Source organism: Atheta coriaria, unplaced genomic scaffold, assembly GCF_025399875.1.
Source record: "Atheta coriaria isolate IRGN ID8LTWV9N9 unplaced genomic scaffold, Caltech_Dcor_3.1 hic_scaffold_9_pilon, whole genome shotgun sequence".
In the NCBI taxonomy this organism is placed as follows: Eukaryota; Metazoa; Arthropoda; class Insecta; order Coleoptera; family Staphylinidae; genus Dalotia; species Dalotia coriaria.
Genome location: NW_027045451.1, coordinates 3,140,214 through 3,164,974, shown reverse-complemented (window position 1 = coordinate 3,164,974; position 24,761 = coordinate 3,140,214). Strand labels below are relative to the sequence as shown.

The following is a 24,761-nucleotide window of genomic DNA, read 5'->3' as shown; positions in this document are numbered from 1 at the left end:
AAAAACAAGTTTCTTAAAAGTAGAAATTAACCAATGTGGAGTTAGGTGACGTTTTATAATGCAAAAAACCGACTCGTGTACATTGTGAATATGAATGTGCTCACATGCTAGCTAGGTTTGGGTCCGTCTCCGGCAAAAAGGAGGCTCTGACCAAGCGAAGCAACGACGAACGGCGATCAACGTGCAGGCAGGTATCGCCTTTGAACCAGCCCACCGCCAACCTGCCGGTCGGTGTCGTACGCGACTCAGTCAGTTTCAGTACGTGGCTTGCGCATGCCGCACGTACTGAGTCCGAGTCCGCCGCTCGCTTCGCCGTAAGCTGCTCGCGCCCGCGCGCTTCGTCAAAACCGCGAGTCTCGCGTGGACAAATCACACTTGTCGCGCTTCGCACCGTCAATACGCCCGCAATTGTGTGTTTTATCAAAGTTTTCACAAAAACTCAAGACTTACTTAAGTTGGTTGCGTTCGAGTGATAGTGACTTTCAAAACAATATGGGATACAAGCGTTTAAATTACCATTAATTTGAAATCTTGCTAGCGCATCATATAAAGGACTTTTTGCGCGCAAAGTTTTTACTTAAAGTGTTTGTAAAGGGCTGTTTGTTGTTTTCTATTACCTGCAATGGCTTCCGATGAGGATTGCAACGCTGGCTTTGGTTATGGGTAAGGAAAAAACATTATTATTGTTTACAAAAGCGTAAATATAGATTATGCAGGCAGGAGCATTTAAAATGATATGTAATTTTTGATAATACTGTGACGCTATCAAGCCTTGGCCAAACACGGGGATTAAATAATACACGCGATGGTGCAGGTGCCTTGACCTAGAGCAAAATTGCTTAAATATTTACCCAGTGAACACAAACTCTTTGTCACTTTTGTATCAGTAATGATGCGCAAATACACACATTCCATGACTTCCATGGTTGAATGAATCCTATAAATATTAACTCTAGATACCTACCTACGACAATAAAATGACATCAGATACACACAAGGAAAATAAACGTTGTTCAAAATTTCTGATTACATTTATCATTAATCAAAGATCAAGAGCGCGTAATTAAGCGTCGATTTTAAGTAGGCATTAAATGCGAGTATATCAGCTGTGTGTGAAACTTGTGCTCGGATTTTTGAGTTTTTGTTTTTTGGGTGACTTTTTTACATTTTTCGGTCGGCGTCCTGGTCAAATTCTACAAATATTATGTTAAATTAATCAAATTTATTCGTGCGCGCCGCATTTTTCGAAAGTCACTCACTGACGGGGTTCGGCAGTTCGTTTGCCCACCTTGAATTAATGCTGAATTTTCGTCCCTTGATTTATATCCGAAATCGATTGATTTATATATGTTACAAATAGCTTTCTGCGGAAAACCGAAAAAATAAAAGGCTTGATTTACAAAATTCACAATAAAAAGTGAACCGGACTTTATAAGCATAAATAAGTAAATTCTTTGCGTCCTCAGACATTCGAATGCAATTTATAATTAGCAATATATCACTGATGGTAGATTACACCGAGGATACTCACTTGTACTTGAAGTTATTTTTGTTTTATTTACGTTTTTCGCTTATAAAATTCATACAGGGTCTTGCAGAATATTTTTCTTAATTAATACAATTTAAACCAATCACTCAATACTCAAAAATGATAAGAAAATGATTTTTTGGTTAAAATTTAATTTTTCTTTAAATTAAATCAAATCAATTTGCAAAAAATGAGAATATGTCTGAAATAGTGTTTTAATCATACTAAATTTCACATTCTTCAAAAAATAACACCCTTATATCACCTAGTATAAATATGGAAGTAATCATCTATCGAGTAATACATAATTTTGAACTTCCACGAATCACAACTGCGCAATCTCGCGAGGTAAAACAAGATTATGGCTGCTAATAGCTGCGCAGTAATGAAGTAATCAATGTCGTAAAAAACGCTCGATAGGCCGGCCTGCAATTAAACGCCACGATAATTACCGATCCGTATTAAAACATACATGTTATTGAAGCACTACGCGCAAAAGAAACGCCGTTTTAAAATCCCGATATGATATTCCTCATAACTGCAATTCTTCACTTGTGACTCGCGATTGAATTGTGACGGCAAAAACGTCTCGAAACTCGTTTGTCACCAAGTATCATCATCAAGAAATGATGCATTGCTGTCGAAGTGTTTTCGCTTTATTACCTATACGAGTTTTTCAGCGGGCGCAAAATCTGGTCCTGCATTGATGATGATTGATTGTTCTTATCCAAACATTTAAGCGTAAAATTGTTTTTTATGCATTCGTATTTATTGGCATGTAGGTAGTGTATTTTTTTAAAATAAATAAAGTGGTATACATTTGTTACGAAATAAGGTCGATACTTGACATAGATCTTGATTGTATCAGAAGTAAAACAAACATTAACACATTGTGATATATTTCGGCAATGTATTGATTTCTGTGCTGCAAAACAAGTTTAGTTATTTCTGGTATGTGTAACCTGCCAAATTTTCATGCGTGATTCTCAGCCGATGTTTGCTTACACAGAAAAAAAAATGTTGTCGGCTTAATTCGTCTTTCCTAGAAGCCTTTCCTTAATGCGTTCCTTGACATCGCAGCGTTTGCGCTGACAAAAAAAGTGCAACAACATCGGTCGCCGCGCGCAAACGCATTTATTTCATATATGAAATAATAGAAATATTTCGCATCGGTCGCGGCCGATGAGCGGCGCGTAACGGCAGCGACGAACCGGTGGCAGCGAGCCATTAACATAGTTCGTACTTGATTTAAACGTGATATCTCGCGGCAAATGTCTTAATTATTGGATTGGCAGCGACGGCGCGAATTTAAACTGTCTACTAAGACCATTTCGGGCGATGGCCGTCCGTCGACGGCGTGTCGCAGCATCCCGGCGCGTCCGCGGCCGCAAAAACGCATCTCGCGCAAGTTCCACGGAACACGACGGACGTGATAAGAATACGCGCCGCGCTACAAATGCCACCACTAATCTGCCGCGCGGGCACTGCCACCACCGACCGACTGGACTGTGGATAACGAAACGATCATTTGGAAAACCTTTTCAACAGCCAGAGAGCAGATGCGCATACCTCCGGCTAGTTTTTATCGCGCAGGGCGCTCGTAAAATTTCTTTCAGCGACCGAAAAATTTTTCGCCAAGCGCGAGGTCAGCGTGGAAAAAGTCACGACACAGCGAGCGATACCGCGAATGGTAGTTACGGCCGGCCGGCGAGCGAAATTTATGGAATGAGCGTCGGTAGCCGATGTTATTGATTATTGCCTCATTAAATATGAACGATGATAAAATAAATGACGTCATTGGACGAACGTTTGAGCCATCGCGCGCGCAGCTATCGCACAGTGCACATTGCACATTATCGTAATTCAGTCTCCGACAATCGGAGATTTTCTCCCGCGAGTCAAAGCCGCGCTCGTGGTATTTATCAATATGCGCGATTAAAATCTACATAAGGGCAAAAGTAAATAGCTAATAAACCGATAAGAAATTCGCCGTAAATGGAAATGGCACATATAACTGTCGGCGTGCGAGGCAGGAGTCAAATTTATGCTTAATATCGCGCGATTGCTTCGTGTTACTTTACGAAATTTCGTTGTGCGCCAATTACGCAGCGTTCGAACATCGATCGCTTGTTACACAGAAGCCCCAAGCCTACGCTTAAACTTAATTAACGACTTAACGACTTTACGACTAATTAAAATAAACAATACTTAAGCAGGGCGCATGATACATATCTCTGCAGGCTATTTTATTATAGATTATACCTTATCGTAACTGTTGCCTGCACGCTCAATCTCAATATGTGCTATTGAGAAACGCGTGGGTCGACGAGACTAATGCGCATTGATAAGGCGATATAGTTTTCAAATCTAGCATAAAATTATTGGATAACTACAAGCCAATATCCACTATAACCTGGAGTTAGAAGTTTTCACCTCTAAAAACCAATAAAACGCATTGTATTAATTGGTCTCAAGTGCGAAAAATGACACTTAACATATACGGAAGTTGTAGGCGAGTGATCGTATATCGCAAGACCATAAACGTTAGAAATATTTATTTATTTTGGTTTTGAATTGAGGCGTTTATTATTAATTTATTCCTCACCGATAAACCAAAAATGTTTCAGGAGCAAAAAAATTCAATTCCCATCGGCAATGAGTCGTGCATTATAAAAGTGTCGATAACGCGGCGATATTTCCATCGAGTGTTGCAATGTTTCACTCCAAGGATGCGCTTTATACAACATTTGCACGTTTGCACGTCAAACCCCGCTCGATTCTCATCGCCAATATAAAAGTATTGTTTGGCTTTCGTTTGTTTCTTAATTCGTTTTTACAGATTTCCTTAAATGAGAGCGGGTAATTCATTTTTGTGCGAGATTGGCGAGAAAATTGCATATAATGCATGTTCAATTGCATTCGTCACACTTTCAAAAGTTCATTTAAACGTAGTCACGCAACGTTTACGCGTCTGAGCGCCTATCAAATGACGAATTTTCAATACCATTAGCGACAACGCACGCGCACCACACATTCATTAATCGGCGCAGACACGCGGTCGCTCGAATATAATAAATATGCAATCGGCCGAAATATTCATCCTCATTGTTGTCTAGTGGCAATACCATAATCTCATACGAATGGTATTTTTAACACACCAGTTGTACATAACTTTAATTACTGCATATCTGCGTTGATATCTTGAAATCAAATAAATACGCCTCGATTTACACTTTTATTAATAGCTTCTGAATGTTTAATGATTTAATTTATTATTACCGGGATTGTTTGCCTAGCGTTCAACGCAGAATAATTACACGTCCTTCAGTGTGAATTGGATTTGTAATTGTATTGTATCATTGTAGAATGATGGAAGCAGCGACACCGTCGCCTTCAACAACAAACCCTTACTCAACATGTATCTCTCCGTCCAACTCGCCCTCTCCAATGCTACCTCAGAATCAGTATCACATGACGCCTAGATACGAGTATCAGGATCAGGATACCATTCCAGCATCGCAAGTGCTTCCACAAGTCATGCAGAAGGAAGCTGGCGTATGGGACATGTCTCAGAATATTTATCAAGAATACCGAAATTATGATAATAGGTAAACATACCTATTTTTTGATGTTTCAAGGGTTTTAATGGATTAATTTGTTTAAAATTTAGATTTTCTACAACGGATGTCTACATGAGGCAAACCTACAACGACAGTATCCCTGTGTTCGCCCAGACGCGGCCAACCTATGGCAACAAAATCGCCGCGCAAGGACAAAAAGTCGCCAAGGAGGTGCGGATACGTCGACCCATGAACGCATTCATGGTGTGGGCTAAAGTGGAGCGCAAAAAGTTAGCCGATGAAAATCCAGACCTTCACAATGCCGATCTAAGCAAAATGCTAGGTAAGTCTTCTGAAAAAAAGCATACCTATACGCATGAGTGTACATTGACATTAAAAGCAATTCGGAAAAATAAAAAGGCCTCACGTGACCCGTTGACCCTCCGCTTGATTGACGTCTGCTGGCGTGATTACCGCGACGCACGAGCTCGGGGCACACCTACGTGGAATTAAAATTACTGTTGTCGTGCCGTGTCGCTGGCCCCGGCCGTTGTTGTTTGTCATTGAGCGCAGCGGCGATGAAGAAGAGGATGAACCTATATATTGAGCAGCCATCAGCAGGGTCGGGACTGATGGTTGCAGCGCCTCAAACCGCTCCCAAAAAAATCGCTTTTTGTGCGCTTATACCAACCGAACAAAACCACAGGCTAACGAACAAAGAACAAGTTACAACATGGCAACACCGCTGTTGTAGTTGTTGTTCCGTGGCTGTGTACAGGTAAAGCGAGTAAGTACACCGTAAGTGTTTCAGATCGCTCATAGCTCATTGCGTTTTTCCCGGATGTGACTCGTTCTACAATATCTCCGCCGCGCTGCCGCACCGCCCGCCTTCAAGACTTTTCGTTCCGTTTCTGATTTCGATCTAAACCTCCGCCGTGAAGGTACCACGGTTATTAATCGGATGAGGAATGCCGCATGTCTTACTTTCGCTTAACAAATTCGCTGCGTGCCGCCGTTAGCAGAGTCAGCGAATGGTAAAGTGGGTGCTAGTAAAATTAATTCAAAGCCGGAAAACGGTTATTAAAGCAAACAACAGCTAGGCCCAACACGGCGCACAGCCAGACGTAGAGCGTAAAAACAGATTTGGATGTTAAGTCAAGTGGGACACCTTCAATTTTACACGCTACAAGAAAAAGCACCGAAATTCGTTCGGTTTGGTTGGCATTCACGGGCTGAGGTGGTCGTATAAATTGTGTATGATGAGGATGGTTCTGGTAACTAATTGGTGGAGCATGAGATCGTGTATGAGTCGTTGCGGCGGCCAATGAAACGTAAAACTCGATGATGTTTCGTGACCGTCGGAGAGCCGGAGAGCAGAGAGCCGCGCGGCGCTTCTCTCTCCTCCGTCTATCTCTGCGGACGACGCGCATCTCTCCTCTCCCCGTTTCACAGCCGCTGCCAGCACGCTCAAATCGAGCGCGGCCATTTTATAATACCAGTTTAACCTTTAAAACAAAATAAGCGGGAAATCGCCGATCGCCGGGGATTGGACTGCGAAGACAGCGCCCATCCAATGAGCGTGTCGACGCGCCGCTCACTCGCCACTCTACCCGACAGTAGCGCACTTTACTTAAGTAACTTACATTACTTCTATGCGCCGCGGCTATACGCAACATAGAGGCCTTAATAAATTTGATAAGAATGCCATTTTCGAAAACATAAACAATACTACATTTGCCGCGATAAGCCGTACACAGCGCTGCCAAGGCCGGCCGCGTAGGTGTTGTCAAGTTTTTTTAATTAGTCATTCCCGGCGCGCGCGAATGATTAATGCGTCGTGCCCGTGGAAGAAACCACACAAAACGCATAAAAATCAATCGGCCGTTCCACGTACCATGGGGCCAGCAGCGAGCTTTTCGGGGTGATCCCATCGCGGAGTCAAGACACGAACGCAGGCACGACGCGACGACGCGTTCCCGAAAGCTATTTCTTTCATCCGTCACGTGTCTTCACATATCCGGTCGGAGTGGACGAATGTGTAGACCAAACGCATGAAATGCTCACATCGCGACACAGTATTACAATAACGGATGTTTTATTTAGATTTATTTTTCCTTTTACGGGCGGGAAACATACAGCAATAAAAATATTAGATTGAAATGACATACATATGAAGAAACTATAAAAGTTGAAGAATTGGAGAAGTACGTGGTAGAAACCTCAAAATTTAATCAAAAATTGTAGAATTTTTTAATTGAATAGTTTAAAAAGTCAAAAACTAGAAATTTGGCAGTAAAATTTGTAAAATTTAAAATTTAATGAAAAAATAAAAGTTTTTGAGCATTTGCTGCTCTTTTATTACTAAAAACCACCATAATAATTATGCTAATCTATTGTTTATAATCAAATTTATACACGTTAACAAAATAAATAAAGTGCCGTACTGATTTGCATAAATTACCAGATTCTCCGCCTCTGCAAAATCAAAGTAGGAGTGACCGAATTTAAAAATAAATATAATAAATTTCCGTGTTTATCTTCACTCATCCCAACATCTCTCTAAAAAAAATGAGCACAGCCGCATGCGTGAGCGCATAGTATTTAAAACAGTGTCGCCTCATTAAATCGCCCGCCTTAAGATAATGATATTACCATTTCCACTAATAAAAATAACCCATACACCTACATTTCGCTGATCAGCTGCTCGTGAGCTGGCGTAAGCGTATTCCAAAGAAGACTATAAAAATCCGTGTGAAAAAGTAACGGCTCTCAAATAATACCGCCACGCATTACGTAAAAAAACAATACAAATCTCGATCTCCCATTGTATTTCGTGTTTCGTATTTCGTTACATTCATACCGTCTCTGGTGTGCAGGTTTTTCTTCCATCTCTTCGTCGCAACAACGACGTCAGCACGTACTTTAAAGCACCTAGAGCCACACACTGGTACAGTTTTCCTTCTTTTTATCAAGCGCGCATGTAGATGCGCCGGCTGAAAGTACGTGTGATACTCGCTCGTGGCATTTCTATATGAAATAATAATAATAATAATAATAATAATAATAATAATAAGCTCATGCATTGTGTTTCGTGCGGTTGTAGGCACGAAAACACCTCTGCGGCGTTTCATTCACAACTCGTGTCTCGAAGCGTGTTCCATTCATTTTTCAGCCCCGTCAAGTGCTCATGTGTTCGCAGGTTGTAGCGCCGAAGAGTACAAGAATAGTTCAACAATCGATTGTATTAAAAATAAATATCGAATGACTCGACACGAATGAAAACACCTCGCGTACACACATCATTGACAGATGAGGAAAGCAAAACAGATAAAAATTGATCGAATCACATTGAAAGTTTTGCATGTCGCTATGTAGATCTAATTGAAGCTAAAACTTGCCATGGGGACGATGATATTATTAAATGTTTCGAGGTAGACGACATTTAATTAACGCGCGTTTTTGCGCGAATTAGCCTGCTCCGCTTCGCAATGTTTAAACTCGCGCAACTGACGCTGATGTGTTTTACGTGTACGGAATTGATTACATGATTACCCTGCTGAAATGCGAACAATTTGAGACGAGCGTGGTCGTTACGCGACGCGCTAGCGCCTGTTATGCCACCCTTGGACTTTCAACGGTGCCATATAAAAATTATAGAAAAAACCGCTTTTTCAATGCGATCGATTCGCTGTACCGGCGAAGTCGTCAGACTTTATATGGATTTCAGCGTAATCACTGATGAATCGTTACATACGCAATTAACTTCGCAGCGCTTCGGCGCAACAGGTCGCGCGCTAACGATACCCGTAAATTAGAACTGACAGATGATCAGTGATATAAAAAGAGCATTTTTTTTCGCTTATCACCTAAGAAATTTGTTTTTTGCGGTGTTGAAGGTAAAAAATGTGAACTACTGTGTTTACGTTTTTATGTTTTGCTTTAATATTGTGATCGCGATTGGTATTATTCAATATATTGTTTTTATGGGCAATCATTTTTTATAAAGTACGGATTTTGGGCTATTCTCGCGCTTCGAGTGTTTACCTACTCAGTAAAAACCGCGTGTGTGGTTAGCACAGCACGTGCCATCAAGATGAGTCAAAATTTGGAACAATTTAATACGTAGATTACTATAGCGCGATAATTAATTGAGATAAGAATCTAATCATCAAGATCAACTACAACATTGATTTTGTCATGGCCAATTTAATAAATACATTATTAAAGCATGTATTAATTATATAATTAATTATTTAAATACATAGGTAGGTACTTTGCTAAACGAATAATGCACTAATAAATTTTTAAATAAATTCTACAAATTTCTTGAAAAATAAATTTAATTATTAAAGATAGCCTATAAATGTAGGTCAAAAATTGTTATCACTAAAAGCAATAGGTACATTTTAAATTTAATACTAAGAAAATGTTATTAATCTAAGATACCTAAATGTTTTTGTAAATAATTAAAACATTTTCGTCGTAGATAAGAGAATAAAAATAAAAATAATAATTGCGAAGCCAAACTTAAACTTAAATCATTAAGACATTTCTATTTGATGATTTTGTAATTCTTTTCTCTATATTCATATGCTTCTGATACAAAATGTTATCTCAATTACAAAAAACTGCATACCGACCAACCTTCTTCAAGACTACTTCTTGCTTAGTTATAACACAAGCGATACCGAGATACTTGCAGATAGAAAACTAAAAACTAATCTAAAGCGATGGCAATAAAGCCCGAAACTACGCAAGTGCGCGCAACGAACTAATAAATAATTTTCGTGATAGCCCTGGGTAGCGTTCGAAACTTATCAAGATCCGATGAACGAACCGAGAGCGCCGGGCGGATCGAGAGAGCTATCGCATTGCTAGAACTGGCTCAGGTTATTATTATACCGCGCGATATTAAATTATATTGATTTCTTATAGAGTTATAAAAATCTATGGGCATAACCATCGAGATGCATCTTTTTCTGACGTTTTCAATTCGATTTCGAACAATTGTAGGTTGGTTTTGCATTCGTATTGATTTCAAATAAATTCTGAAATCCCCATCACCAAGGTATTTTCTAGTTGTTTTTTCTGTTGCAAATGTAATTAGTTTAGTGTGACCAATAAGAACGCAGACTGTCAGTAGTAGGTCTATGCAATAATTGGACACTTCATTACACCATGTCGATTGTACAATGAGAACGCGGTGAGATAGTTGCTGAGGTCAACAAGATTTATTTCTTTTCGATTTGTCATACGAATATGGCAAATAATCCCTAATCAGCATCGAAGCACCGCAGTAAAACAATTATTTTCTCATTATGGACCATGCTATGCACGCCGGTGTAATTTATATCGGAATGCAAAATGTCTTGTTCGCATCAGACCACACACAACATAACAACAATTCTAAATTAGGCAAGTCTTATGTAACGCTCGCATAGTTTTACATATTAAAAATTCTAATGAGCGCTGGCAAGTGCTCGGCGTAAATTTACGTCTGAATAATTGCCAATTACTTTTTATTACGCACATCATAATAAAACAAACCCGAAATGTATGAATTTAGATGTTGTTGCGGTGGGTAAAATTATACCTTGATAATTTATTAATTAATTACTTGAAAACTATTTGCGCTATTGTTATAATACTTTCAGCACTTAACTATGAATTAAATTGTTTATCTAACTACTTAAACACAGGTTTTGATCAACAGAGATTAATGTATTAAAAGTATAAAAAAATAAAATTTGAAAATTTTTTTTTATAAAAAATTTAAAACTGAGTTTAAAAAAATAACTTAAGTTAGAAAAAAGTAAGACATAATGATAACAATTTAGATTTAGACCGGTTTTTGATCAAAATTTGTTGTAAAACAATTTTTCGAATTTTTTACTAAATGTACCTATAAGGAAATAACGATATGAAAGGGCTTTGCGCTTGTAATAAATAGTCATACGCATAAATATATAGGGAAGTATGATGAGCGCAAGAATCTGATAACAATATACGGTTGTTACCATCGTGAGTATCATTATCATGCGCACTAAGCGGTTGTTTTTCCGCAAACAAAACCACCGGACTCGCGCACTGAATTAGAGTGGAAGTCAGTCACTCTGCAATCTGCCAGCATTGCTCTTTACGCGAATAAGTGTAGTATATGGAGTGTGGGAGTATTCTTATGGGAATATGACCCGACGACCTCTCACCGGGGCGTTCCCACTATTGTCGGTGCGCCTGCCGGCCGTCCGTCCGCTGGTGGCGTGCTCATAGCGTCGTTACAGCTACCGCATTACTCGCATTACCCTCTAACGTACGGCTTAAGTATTATTATGAGCCGCATGCGATCAGCTTCTGGCACGGCAATCTGGGGCCCCCTCTTCGCAGGTTGAAGTTGAAAAGTTACGAGTTACCTCTCGCAGAGCGGCGGAGAGCAGGGGAGTGCAATACTCGCGCACTTGTTCGGCAACGTCGTACGCTCGCTAATTACCCGGTAATTGCGTGCTGCAGGAAGTTGTGAAATCATAACTATACTACATCTGTTGATCTCGTGCATGTTCGACGCCGAACAACATCGCAAACATCAAAATTAATCGCCACTTTCAAATGTTATTTCTATTGCTTCTTTCTCGGTTTTTATCCAACCGAGTTGTGTAGTGTGTGTGGTGTTCGAAGTGTGATTCATGAAAAACATTACCCAACACACAGCTTTGATCTCCGTCGAGGAGATTTAATGTGTGCGCATGGATCAAGGAGGGTGTGGTAGTCTCTCGAAGTCGTTAGATGTCGTGGAATTAGTTGCATTAAAATGTATTATTCAATAGATACCGCGTCCGGAAAAATAATCGCCAAGTCAGTCAGTCAGTCAAGTGTTAGCTATCCCGTTTTCTTGGACGCTTCGCCGGCGATGTCAAGTCGCGCCGCGCAGTAGGGTCAGTATCGGGAACACCCATATATTCTTATGAATAATAATGACACACGCTGCTAACGAAATTCACTCAAAGTTCCTAGTCATACTCGTGGAAATCATGACTGGCAGGATTTACTACCACACGTTGCGGACGAAACCCGTCGCAACACTAAACTGTACACGGTTTAAATTTAAAAAAAAACGTAAATAAAATTGAATTTTTGACGGAAACTTCAACTTCTTGTAATTACATCCTTTCTAATTGAATTTACATCTAATCACCGCTGGCAAATTCATGCACATAATTCATTTTGTGAATGTAACTCTGGTTGTAATCATCATATGCGTAAATCATCATCGACACTTTATTGCTTCCCCATAAAACGTAAACTTTTAATTTTTGCGCCGCGTTTCTATCAACATTGCGGCTAATCGCCGCATTGTGCTCAGTCGTTCAGCAAATATTATGCAGGTCGTTTGAACTTGCTGTGGAAATCAATAAAATTTACGCTCGACAATAATAATTACAAGCATTTATGCATTCCGACGTCGAGGCGGGTTTTATTTCGCTCGTGATTTTCATCGTAAACACACACACACAGTGTTTAGGTACACGTGGAAACTTAAAAACGTTTTTGTTTTTCTATTCGTGAAAAAATAAAGGAGCGACGGTGCGCGCAGAGAGCGTGGGGATTGCGGATGATCGCTCGATACCAATTATTAAATTTCTTCTCGTGCGCAATGAGCATGTGTCCGGCGATCTCTAGGTCTTAATCGTTCACTAAACGTGTGTGATTGCTCCGCGAGCGCGCAAGCACACCGGCGTCGTAAAACGGCGTGTGCTTTCGAGGTAGGCCCGATTGTGTGTTATTACAAGCGCCGCTCTGTTATTACCGCTGCCCGCCGGTCTGCCCATTTGACCATATATCACCACACATCGATGCCGCGCGGCGGCGAAGAGCGGCGCGCGCGCGCGCACTCCTCGCACTCTTCGGCTTAGCCCATGTGCTGAGTCCTGATATCACGCGAGGCCGCTTTTTACCGTCGCGCTCTCGTCGATGTGTCCCGTAACGCGTTAATGTGCCGTTTGATTGCAGGGTGGAAACTTTGTCATTTCGAATGCCCGCATGCATATATGTTAGCCCTGTCTCTTTCCCACTCACGCACTCGCGGTACACATTATCTCGCTGTGCCGATCTGAAGATACACCATCAATTTTATTACATAGACGCGCCGTGGAATTGAGGAATATATTATGAAAACGGCGTGCATTACGGACACGCTGGTATTCAATTATCTCTCACTTTGGAACAATTTCACTAATAAATGCCTTATTGAGGTTCTTGCATAACCAAATTGAATGTTAATAACTAATCTTGCTAAATATACTTATTTTGCCATACAACACTTTACAATGTTTTGTTTAAAATGAAGAAATATTATTACAAACTGTAGCGACCTCTAGCGGCAACAAACTAAAACATGAATTCTTAAATTCCGAAGCAGATAAGAGCGACACTATCGATAGTGTGACTTGTTATCTCTGAGAATCAGTCTAACCACACAAAAATATGCATAATACGCTTACAATACATTGGTTAAATTACAATTAGTAATGAAATTATCGCAGAAAAATGTTATCGTATTCTAAAAGTTTATTACTTACATGATATATGCACTTGCACAACCGCCCAAACTCTCCATGCACGCGTACCGAGGCCTACGGCCTACGCGACAGGCACTTATCAGACTATGCACGAGTAATGACAAATAAATGCAAAATAATCACTCGATATTAATCGGTCGCGGCAATTTCGAGCGCGTACGCATTTGAAAATTGAGCGATTATCCGCGTTTTGTTCATAACGAAGAAGAACGCAATTACGCCCGGGCGAGTTGATTACATTCGCGAATGATTAAATTAATATTTGCGTGTATTTTCGATTCGTCGCACTGTGTTTTTACTCGCGTGGGTTAGGAACACGGTATTTTAATACACGTGGAATAAGAATTAAAGATAAAAACTCAGCGACGAAACACGCGCGTCTGCTGTGCGCACCAGCTGCGTGGCTTCATGCGCAACAGCATCAAATTTGCGAGTGCATTCGGCTGCATAACACTGACAAATATTACAATCAATAAATATAATTGAATAAGTCTCTAAGTAATCAACAACCATTCCGTGTTGAAGATGATAACTATTGTAATAAATCTAAAATAATCATTAAATATACAAATATACCTATTAACGTTTTGTGTTAAATCAAAAATTTAATCACTTCGAGGCCCTAAGAAAACCATTGGAGAATGAAAGACGCAACATTGTAAAAAGTCATAACATCGCGATGAGTCATCAAGATATTGCGGTGATCTGCGCCAATAAATATGGAAGTATCCTCAACATCTTCGGCGGGCGCGAGCAACATCATACTTACACACTGCACACACTTTTTTTCCAGCCGCGCGCGAGTACAAGCATGAACCTACAGCGAACTCGCAAGTAATAATAATAATCAATGTAATAATGCATTATTAATATTGCGTCGGCGGAGTTGAGAGTTTACGTTTGCGTACGTTTTATTTTTCTACGGTCACCACAATCGTTTATAATGCTGTGATCAATGTAGAAAGTGTTTTTTTTTGCGTCACGTAAACGCCGAAAAGTCGACAGTTGACCGCGGGAAAAACGTCCGAAGCCGTTTTTTTTAATATATATTTTATCGTCATTGTGCTATATTGAGCACTTGTTTTACTTCTGTGTTGTAAATAAACGCGACATCGTGTTATCAGGTCGTAAACTTATTTTTTCTGGCAAATATCCGTGCGAAAATACGTAGCGTTGCCATTTTTGCGTCCGGATAAAATAAAACAAAACGAAACAAAGCAAGCAATGCACGCAGCTTCAACGCTCTTTGTCTTGTGTTTTTTGCTTCCGCAAGATGAAGGCAGAAAAACGGATAATCGTTACATTTTAATTGGGTATTGGTTACGCTTTGATTTACGATAGTCGCTCGAAATTAATTTGCATCGTAACGCATTGGATATTCATATTTTATTTATGATTTTGTCTCCTACGTCTTTTCCCGTATGATTTATAGTATCAGAGTTGTATTTTCAATACTTTTTCTCCACCTGCGCGAAAATCCATCTAAAAATATTTTTATTTGACCAAAGCAGTAAAAGTCCGATAAGTATTAACTTAATCTTTGCTGCAAAATTGTGTGGTAGCCATAAAGGAAAATATTCCCATATTATTTTCGCCTCAAGAATTTATCTTGACTATTTGCATGATAAAAATAATACCGGCACACAATACAGCATAATATACGCAACTTATAAACAAATTGACGTTAATTTATCGTACAGAACAAATTCCTTGAACGTGAACCAATATTATTTTTACATCATTGCTCAGGGTGCTTAAACTTGACGTTGCTTGACGCATTACCGTCGCCTGAAAATTCCGCCCTGCTGCGCGTGTGTTTAAATTAGATTACAGAATTAAGCGATTGACTTGTCACACCCAAGTTAGTAGCGATTGCTTGCGCGGCGCTGCTCTTATCGCGGTTTGAATTATAGACGCGCGCGCACGATCGTGTTACCTGCGCGGACCCGGTGAGTCGGTCACACGATTAACGCGATTACATTCGGACTCGACTTCACGTCCAAGTTGTGGCTGCCGTGGCGCTCTCGGCAACAAACAACACACGGTAACACGGCGACGAGGTTTTGTCGGTTGCTATAGAACTAAATCGGCGTCTATGAAATTGTGAGCGCGCGCGTTTCGCTGCAGTCATTGCGATGAACTTTTTAATCAACTCGAGCAGCAGCGCCAGCAACGCGGCGGCGAATGTTCACAGCGGCAACAATCAATCGCTCTTCATCGTTCGTTAAGATACGGAATCACGAACGTCATCTGCATTTCATACTTCATTATTTATAACTTGAGCGCGGATCGGGATCATCGATTCACGTTTATGCGACTCGAATTAAAATTGGATTGGATTGGTAGAAGCCAATCAACTGGTGATTCAAATTAAAGCGTTTAAATGGTGACGCTTTTAGTCACCCACAATAACAACATCAACGAAAAAAAAAACCTGTTATTTTTGGGTTAGGCCATCGACATATTTAAGGATTCATCGCGATGTTATGAGCGCGTGCGGCTTTCGATGCAGTTCGCGATGCTTTTGATGCCTTTCGCGGTTGTTGCGTGCGCGGCTTGCGGTCGATTTGTAATTCCGCCGGCGTAAAGAGGAGCGCGTGTCGGCCCGCCGCCGCAGCCCAAACACCAACTACAAACAACACAAAAAAGAACCAACTCAACGCTCGACGCGGCGACGAACGCGTCGTCTTGCTCCTTTTTTCCTTCGGCGCTCGATAATAACGAAGACGATTCTTGTCTTCACTCGTGCTGCGCTCGGTTTCAAGGTGCGGTAGTACTCACAAGCAATGGTAATGTTTTTTTTCCTTCGATTTGCTTGTAGGTATAAGTACGATTAGCGCACGAGGTGGCAATTATTTTCGCGAATGGACACAAATTAAACAAGTGGTAGCCAAACATTGTAGCATATTTTTAATGGCGTGATGCGCGCGTACCCGTAGCCCTTACCAACTAGTGCTATCGTAAAGAAGGTAGAAAAGCAATTACTCATTGGACTTTTGACCCCATTACGCGGCCGTAAAATCTTTACACGACCAACCATCAGTTTCGGTTTGAGTTACCGCGCGCCGGTCGCGGAGGAGAACGCCAAAGTTGCTGAGCGATTCTCGCGAAACGCGTCGTAAACTTTGAGGTTTTGCTGCGTGCACCTTTCGTCTAGCAGCGCCAATGCGCATGCAAAGCGCCAAGTTTACGATGACGCGAAATAGAATTGCGAGGCGTTTTTCGGCGCGGCAAACGCTGCTAATGTGTTATTCATACAAGTTTGTAATTATTCCGCCATTAGGTGTAAAATTTGCAAAGACAATTTATACTTATTCTTAAATACATAAATATGAACGTAATTTCAATCAAGTGGCAATTAAAATTGAATGATTTTCTTGCATTTTCTCACCTTTTCTGCTTCGCCAGAAAACTCATACATGGTAAAGAATCGTGACTGTCGATGACTTATAAATACAAGACACACACACATAGAGCCATAGAACGGACACGGCGCGCACATGAAGAAATAATCGTTGGCGTTTATTAGTTAATAAATAATAGGACAAAGTATAATCAGTTGTGACAGGCAACAAAATTGCTTAAGAGGAACGAATACGAATTATGCGAATGATGCCGATGATTTCACAGAACCTCTTCGAGTAATTTCGCGGCCAAATTCTCTTATTATCCAATTCAATACTATTACAACACTGTGTCGCACTTATTTCGGCGCGACTGTACGGAAATAACGGTAACGCAATCGAAAATCAGTTAGACAAGCGAGTTTGCGCTTAATTCGTGCAACACGGTTTGGGCGGTGGACATCAGACCATTCTAAATGACAAATTCGTGTACCCCAAAGAAGATTATACTTACATTAAGTTTAAAATCACCCAAAAACTGTTGGAAGTTATCACAGCACTCACAAAACGCACAAAAGGCGGAATAATTCTGTCAAACTTGGGTTACGAAGTGCTGCGCATGCGCAGAATCAGCGCCGCAGATGTCAAAATTCAAATTTCAAAACGATAATGTTTTAATTAAAATTTATACGAGACGAATAAGTGTTGTTGCAGAACAACGACAAACGCTTTGGATACTCTCGGCTTGAAATTCAACAAAGCGTGAAGAGTAAAGCACGAATTTTCAACGCATAATAGCGGCTCGGCATGGTCATTACAAGGAGTGCCCTTTGCGCTGGCTTCAAACTGGCGAACGTTGATTGCCCATCAATTACGGGTTTCCTTTCGGTGACGTCACTCGTTTTCCGGTGCTTATCCTTAGTTTTTTTGTCGAGCACTCAAAAAGGATTCTCGTTTGCATATTGCACGCGCGACAATCGCGCCTCAATAACGACGCGTAACAACTCGTAATTAATGTCTTGCGTTATGATAAACAATTTTATACGGCTAATTAACTTAGCATCACGCACCATTTTTAACCAATTTGCGATTTGTGTTTCGTTCTGGTGCTTCGTGTTGTGTGCTCGTTTCGAAAACGAACGGAGATGTTGTTACAGCCCCGAAATTACGTAAGTGCTTCGTTAATTATCATTACAATGAGCCAGATATGGTGGACGTAGCGAAATGACTTTAATTAGCGGCGTGTGAGTGTATGTGTGTGTATCTCGGCAACAAATTGAAGCACTTTAGATACGAGTATTTCGTATGTGTGCACGATGCCGCAATTTCAACTCCGCCTACTGGTCCCAAACGCCAAAAAATGATAAACTATCATTATTAATGCTGTACGATTGTGAATAACAAGGTTGAAAAACCAACATTTTGACCCAATGATGATTGATGATGGCGACAAATCATTGTCGAGATTTTTGATCCGAAGCACGGAACCATTTTGTTGTTAATGTACATTAAGTGTACACGTAAAGTGATGGCGATGGCAGAGAGTTGTATCATTGTTCCGGCCGCATGACGCGTACACGATCAAGGGAACAACTTGTTTAAATCCTACACACATCGAGACGATGAAAACAAATAACTAATCGATTCTGTTCCACACGAATCGAAACTAGTAACATCTAAATCCAAATTTCATCGCTGCGCATTTCACCCAAAATGACCGCAGGCAAAACCAAACCAAGTTAGTAATAATTAATTGATTAATACAAAGGTCCAGATCTATCAGTAATTGAAAATGTTTGTGGTTAAGTTTGGGTGTTGTTCGCCGTAGGCTCACCCCGGAGAATTTTCGACCAGCGTCCCGTTGCGCTGTCTTATGATATAGCGAGCGCAACACAAACCGAAAGCATTTATTGTCGAATGTCTCACCGGTGGACCATCATCATCTCTTCGTATGTGTTGCGCTGTTGCGTCGTGTCTCGTCGCGTACACGTCGGCCGGATTTTGACGTTGCATTCATCAGGGCATCGCGGGGATTGTTAATACAAGAGCAACAACTCCAACATCTGGGGATATCATTATTAATGTTCTCGATTATACAAATTCCTTAAATGTCACTAGTGCCAAGCGATTTGTATGTGTGTGTGTTGCTACATGCTGCAAGTCCTTTATGGCTTTATAAATAAAAATATTTATTTCCCCGTGTTGTGTAATCTGTGTTTGCTGATAAGGATTAATTTTGTGCCGGCGAAACGAAACGCAATAAAAAATAATTGCGGGTTATTTTAATTGAGCGTCTCACTGCGGTTAATTGTCTGAAAAACGCGTCGATAACGCGAATAAAAAACCGAAAATCGTACCTACGTTTAGAAGTCCCTGATGACTTCAAACGTTACCCTTTCATTAAAATCAATAAAATGAAAACAAACAGTAAAATACTTTGTTTAATGATAGCAGTTTAAGTGTTCATAAACTTTCAGCCTACGCTTTTTGGTATAATCATGTGATAATCTCAGCTTCAGTGCTATTACCTACAGTTAAAAGTATCTTAAAAATATAAAATGTGAATTATTTGAAAGTAACTCACCGCTGCAGAAGAAAAAAATGAAGATATTAATAAGCGATCTACTCGAACCGATAAAAACCTTAGCTCAATGCGTCCTTTGCCCGTGAGTTATTTATACGGTATTCTTGTTGGTGCTCTGGCCGAACTCATGTTTCCGTGTAGCATGGCATAAGCGCATATGCGAGCGAAACTATGATTAATTATTGAGGGGCGTGATCGGTGATTGACACAGCGATTGTGAGTCTGCGGGTGGTCAAACCCGGTGCGCACCAACGCAGAGCCGTGCACCTTTACAAGGATTACAAGAGCATCCCTTAATATCCCGCTCTTTATGAACATGCATACAACATTAATGCATTTTCGAGCGACTTGTCGTTGAGTCGCCGGAGTGTGGCAGTGACATGCACCAGCCATACCAACTTTTGATTGATTTTTTTCACTGATGGCCACGGGAAATTTTCTCTGGGTCCCCAGGTTATTAATAAAATCTGTCTAAATCAATTTTTATCTTACAAACAGTAAAAATATTAATACGTGTAATAAATTATCACGATTTATATCAACCATCAAATCGATGCTTTCTAATTGAGAGTGGAGTTATGAAATTTTTATTTTACTGCGCGGAGACATTTCTAATTTGCATTGTTGCAAAGCTGCGTACTTATGATCATTGCCACGCGCATTTCGAAAAGGGTAAAACAATAAATTCTAATGTTTTATTGCGCGTTCCGCGTGCTAGGAGAGAAGCCGCGCGTGGCTTGCGACAACTGACAGTCGAAAGCCTTCAAGAAATTGTTTCTGCCGGGCATCTTATGCGTGCGATCAGCGGGTGGTTGCGCTTAATGCGTTCTGCGCTGCGTGGCTCCTCCACAGTGAGGTAGCCTAGCCGCTGGACATCACACTAAACAAGCGCGCATTCGTAGTTACCTTTATTTGCTTCCAAAATAAATGCAACCAACAACACGCTGGAAAACCGTAAAAATCCCGAGCTGTAAAATCGACGACTTTATATGAAAATGCCAACCGGAGGTGTCTCGCCGCGGTTTTCGACTACCGGCGCATCATCTATAAATTAAGTCGTTTCGTTCTTATGAATAAACAAATGACTTACATACCGCACTCGACGGCAAACGCGCGTGTAATAAATTTGTTAGAGAATACACGAACCGATGCGATGCACGGAACGCAGAGAAAGACATTATTTAATTTCCTGCGTGGCGCATTGTAGAAATAAGTAAACGCTGAGCGCGCACAGCGCGGGTGGATGTAATTAGGTCACTCTTTAAGTTTGACTAGAGGGTGTGTGATGATGTGCACGAGTACCTTTTCGATGCCCCACCTTAAAGCGCAACCGTCGCGGCTAAAACTCACAAAAAAAGTTATGTTTAATGTACCGTGACATCCCTTTCGGACGCGTTTACTACTTAAAAACGCATCCGTCATCGGCCAACTCGTTTTCGATAAACACTTCACAAGCAGTATAATAATTTCTCATTAATAAGACTCTACGAAGGTGATTATTTATTGCACTTTTGGTCAAAAGTGTACGAGCGCGGTTATTTTTCCAACGACCCACCCACGGCAACGACTACTACTTGCCGGAGCGACCACCGCATTATGTGACTTTTAATTTGAATATATTGCGATGGAGTCGTGCGCACCCAAAACGAAATAATAAATTTCGTTTTTATTGGGCACCGCTTTGTTGAAAGTGTCCACACATACTGTCCCTAGATGAAGATTTATCACGCATAATATTTTTTACAAAGTAGTTTATCTTTAATTAGTATCCGCTTATTTCTATCCGCATTGGTTTCTTTTGAGAAATCAGAATAACATAAATTAATTACGGTTTTTGTGTGTTTTAGGTAAGAAGTGGCGTTCTTTGGCACCTTCCGATCGCCGACCGTACGTGGAGGAAGCCGAACGACTACGTGTGATACACATGACAGAACACCCCAACTACAAATACCGGCCGCGTCGCCGTAAGCATAACAAACAAAGAACAGGACCGGGCGCACAGACCGGACCACGAGTAGGTACTTCGCTGCCTTCGCCAGGGTTACCGAATGTTTCGCCAAGATATTCCGGCTACATGCCCAATGCATCTCTCGCCAAGCGCGATTCAGCAGCAGAGTTTTGGCATGGAGAATTATAGCAATCAGGGTAGTAATGAACGCTACAGTCCGTTCCCAGCAAAGTATCCTACCAACCAGCAGACCTACCAAAGCTACTACACCAACTATCAACAAAAGAGTCCCTATACTCTCCACACTCCGGAAACATCTCCGACACATTCCCCGGAACCCAACAAGACTTTAATCAAAACCCCTAAAAGCCCTGAGAATAAAGATTCCAGCGCTGAAGAACCAGTACTACCTACTCCCGAGTTGTCTCCGCTGGAACAAGAGCAGCAGTTTGAGGAGAAGCGTGCGAGTAATATTCAACACACTAGCAGTCCAAATTTCCGAGTTCAGAACTACCATCGCCAGCCGGTGAGCGTCAACTATACTAGTGCACAACCCATTACCTCGGTACCAATGGCCAATGGAATGTATGTGATGTGCGCGAATAAGTCCAGCGTTGAGCAGGGACACGTAGTCACTGGTACATTCTATCCACCGGTTGCAACCTCACAAGATCAGCAACTTTTGGGCACGGGAGCTCCTCAAATCAACACTGTTTCAGTTGCGAGCAACACTCCAAGCACAGTGCACTACTATTCAACTAATCTGGGACAATACTACAACAAAGATGGACACGTAGCTACGCATTACTACAAGGAAGAGATGCCACATCTCATGCAGCAACAGGCACAACAAGACGCTCAGGATAACTTGGTCTATGCCAATACTGGCAATGTGGTGATGCCAAAAGGTGAACAGGATTATGATCTTAGCAATCAATACAAGGTGGATTCCTATGCGTACAACAGTACACTGGTGAACTATATTCCGTCGGCGCATGCCAATAGTCAACCACATCCACCACACCAGTCGTTGGAGGAACGCAGTGACGTCGAAAGCGATGTCGACTCACGTGAATTCGACAAGTATCTTGATAGTAACATAGACTCCAATCATAATTATCATCATCATCGGGTAAACAACGCGCCTGGTAGCAATGAATTGGGTACTACACCGGTATCGAACATGACTACCTACAATTTCCACCAACAAGCTGCTACGACTGTGCAACACACATCGGTGATTCTACCAAACACGAATGTCAAACATGAGTCACCAATGATGGCCGCCCATTATCAGGATATGGTGTATCACCATCCCGAGCTACAAAATGGTAATGTTAAAAACGACGACGATTTCAGCGAGATTCTCGCCGACGTGCGGAAAACTTGTTACAGCAATTGATTTCCGAATTCACTATCATTCCTGGACCGCATTAAAACCAAGTGCAATAATATAATTAGTTCAATCGAACTCACTACATAAGAACGGTGCTAAAGTGAAGTGGACGCAAAACTACATTTATCCAATATAAACTTAATTATTCCACGCAATTATTCCTTTCAAAGTGTAAATATTAAGCATAGAAAACACAAGATCTTTTTTTTTGTAAAAAATATCCTATATTTTCACGATACTGTACATATTTCAATTAAATTTAGGTTTTAGTGTAGAATATATTAAGCAATTCTTTTTTTACTTAGTAGAAATTATCGCAGTAAGTTCTGCACACAAGTAACTTACATTTCAACTTTAGTTAAATTTGACGACGAGTACAAAGTACTTAAAATAATGCAAACTTTTGTTATCGCCGACGCAGCAATACGAAAACTGATTCTCCTCGTTAGTACGTTTTTATATTAAATGTAAAGCCAAAGTGTGTGTGTATGTATATGTTGTATCATATTTGGAAGTACTTGTTTAATTGCACATTATTATTGTAATTTTGTAATTTTATTGATATTTTTGAACATTCTGTATATGCTATGATTACTGTCGTTAGTTCTTACTCGTGTACTTATTTTAACAAACACACTAAATTTTAATTATTATTGATTGAAAAATTTATTATTATAGACATATATGGGCAAAAAATATACAAAACTTTTCATAACACCTGTGCGCCTTTACTTCGACATTGTAATACTTATTTTTAGCTTGTTCTTGGTAAGCAGAAACACACGAAAACAAACAAAGAAAATTAAATGGCAGGTAGGTACAAAGAGCCGCCCAATTTTAATTTAAAACGAAAACACTCCGGCGGAATGCATGATTAGCAAAGCGTGAATTCCACTTTACATCAAATTAAATGAATTAAACGCGTATAGAGAAGAACATGTTCGCCGGGAATTGCAGACGATCCTAGTACAAGGTACCCACTCACCCTTCGGGCTTATCGCCATCGAATCAGGAATGATTATACAAAACGTATAATCTATAATTACTTTCCCATGACGGGTGGCGTTAATATGCACGCGCAGTGAAAATTTCGTCGAGTGACAATATGTGTGCGTCTTCGGGTCGTGGCGTTGTTGTAAATTCGCCGCAATGTACGCGCCGCCGTTCTGCTCGTTGGTGTTTCGTCGAAGAGCCTATAATGAATTATAGATTTGGCTTGCGGTATTTCTCCTCTCCTCCGCGCCGCGTGCGTTATCTTAAAAGAACATCTCCGCATCTATCTCTACTAAATTCAAGAGACGCCTCTCGGTCTCCGCGGTCGTCCGCTTTGGTGACCGCGCGCGCCGACAAAGCGCATGTACGGGGGCTTTCTTTATTTCTGCGGCTCGCGCGCGCGCTCATTGTCAGTAGGCAGAGGCCGCGATGTTTCGATCACGACGACGAGTTATTATCGACGCCGGCGCGAGCTGCGGCCGACGCGTCGTGCGCGTTTAATGAAGTAATAAAAGAAATGCGACAATGGCGAATTTCGTCGAACGCGCGTAAATTTGCCGCGGCTGAATTATAATTATTAGATGCGGACGCTAATAACGCGATTAATAACCCGCGCGATGAGTGGACGCAGCGTTCGGAAAAACGATGCGGTGTTGAAAGAGGCGATTCAGTGCACGTTTTGCGTTTGAGCCATCGGCCGTAGCGGATTCACCGGGCATGAAATATTAACAAATTAATATTAAACGTTTTCGTTTATGTTGTATCAACATGGTTTTACTATTGTTAAGTTTTTACTCCTTGCATAAAATCACAGATTATAGAATAAGCCTCAAAA

At 40.9% G+C, this 24,761-nt stretch overlaps 1 protein-coding gene and 1 long non-coding RNA gene across 3 annotated transcripts in view; one reads left to right on the top strand and one right to left on the bottom strand.

The window, feature by feature from the left end:
* Nucleotides 1-24,761, bottom strand: part of LOC135798481 (uncharacterized) — a 54,290-nt gene that overhangs the window by 26,721 nt on the left and 2,808 nt on the right. The gene's annotated exons all lie outside the window — the stretch shown is intronic.
* Nucleotides 267-23,648, top strand: Sox15 (Sox box protein 15). Its single transcript, XM_065311319.1, is given in 5 exon segments — nt 267-663; nt 4,894-5,136; nt 5,199-5,431; nt 21,437-21,674; nt 21,676-23,648. Coding segments are annotated over 5 exon segments (2,019 nt in total). The 5' UTR covers nt 267-622; the 3' UTR covers nt 22,940-23,648.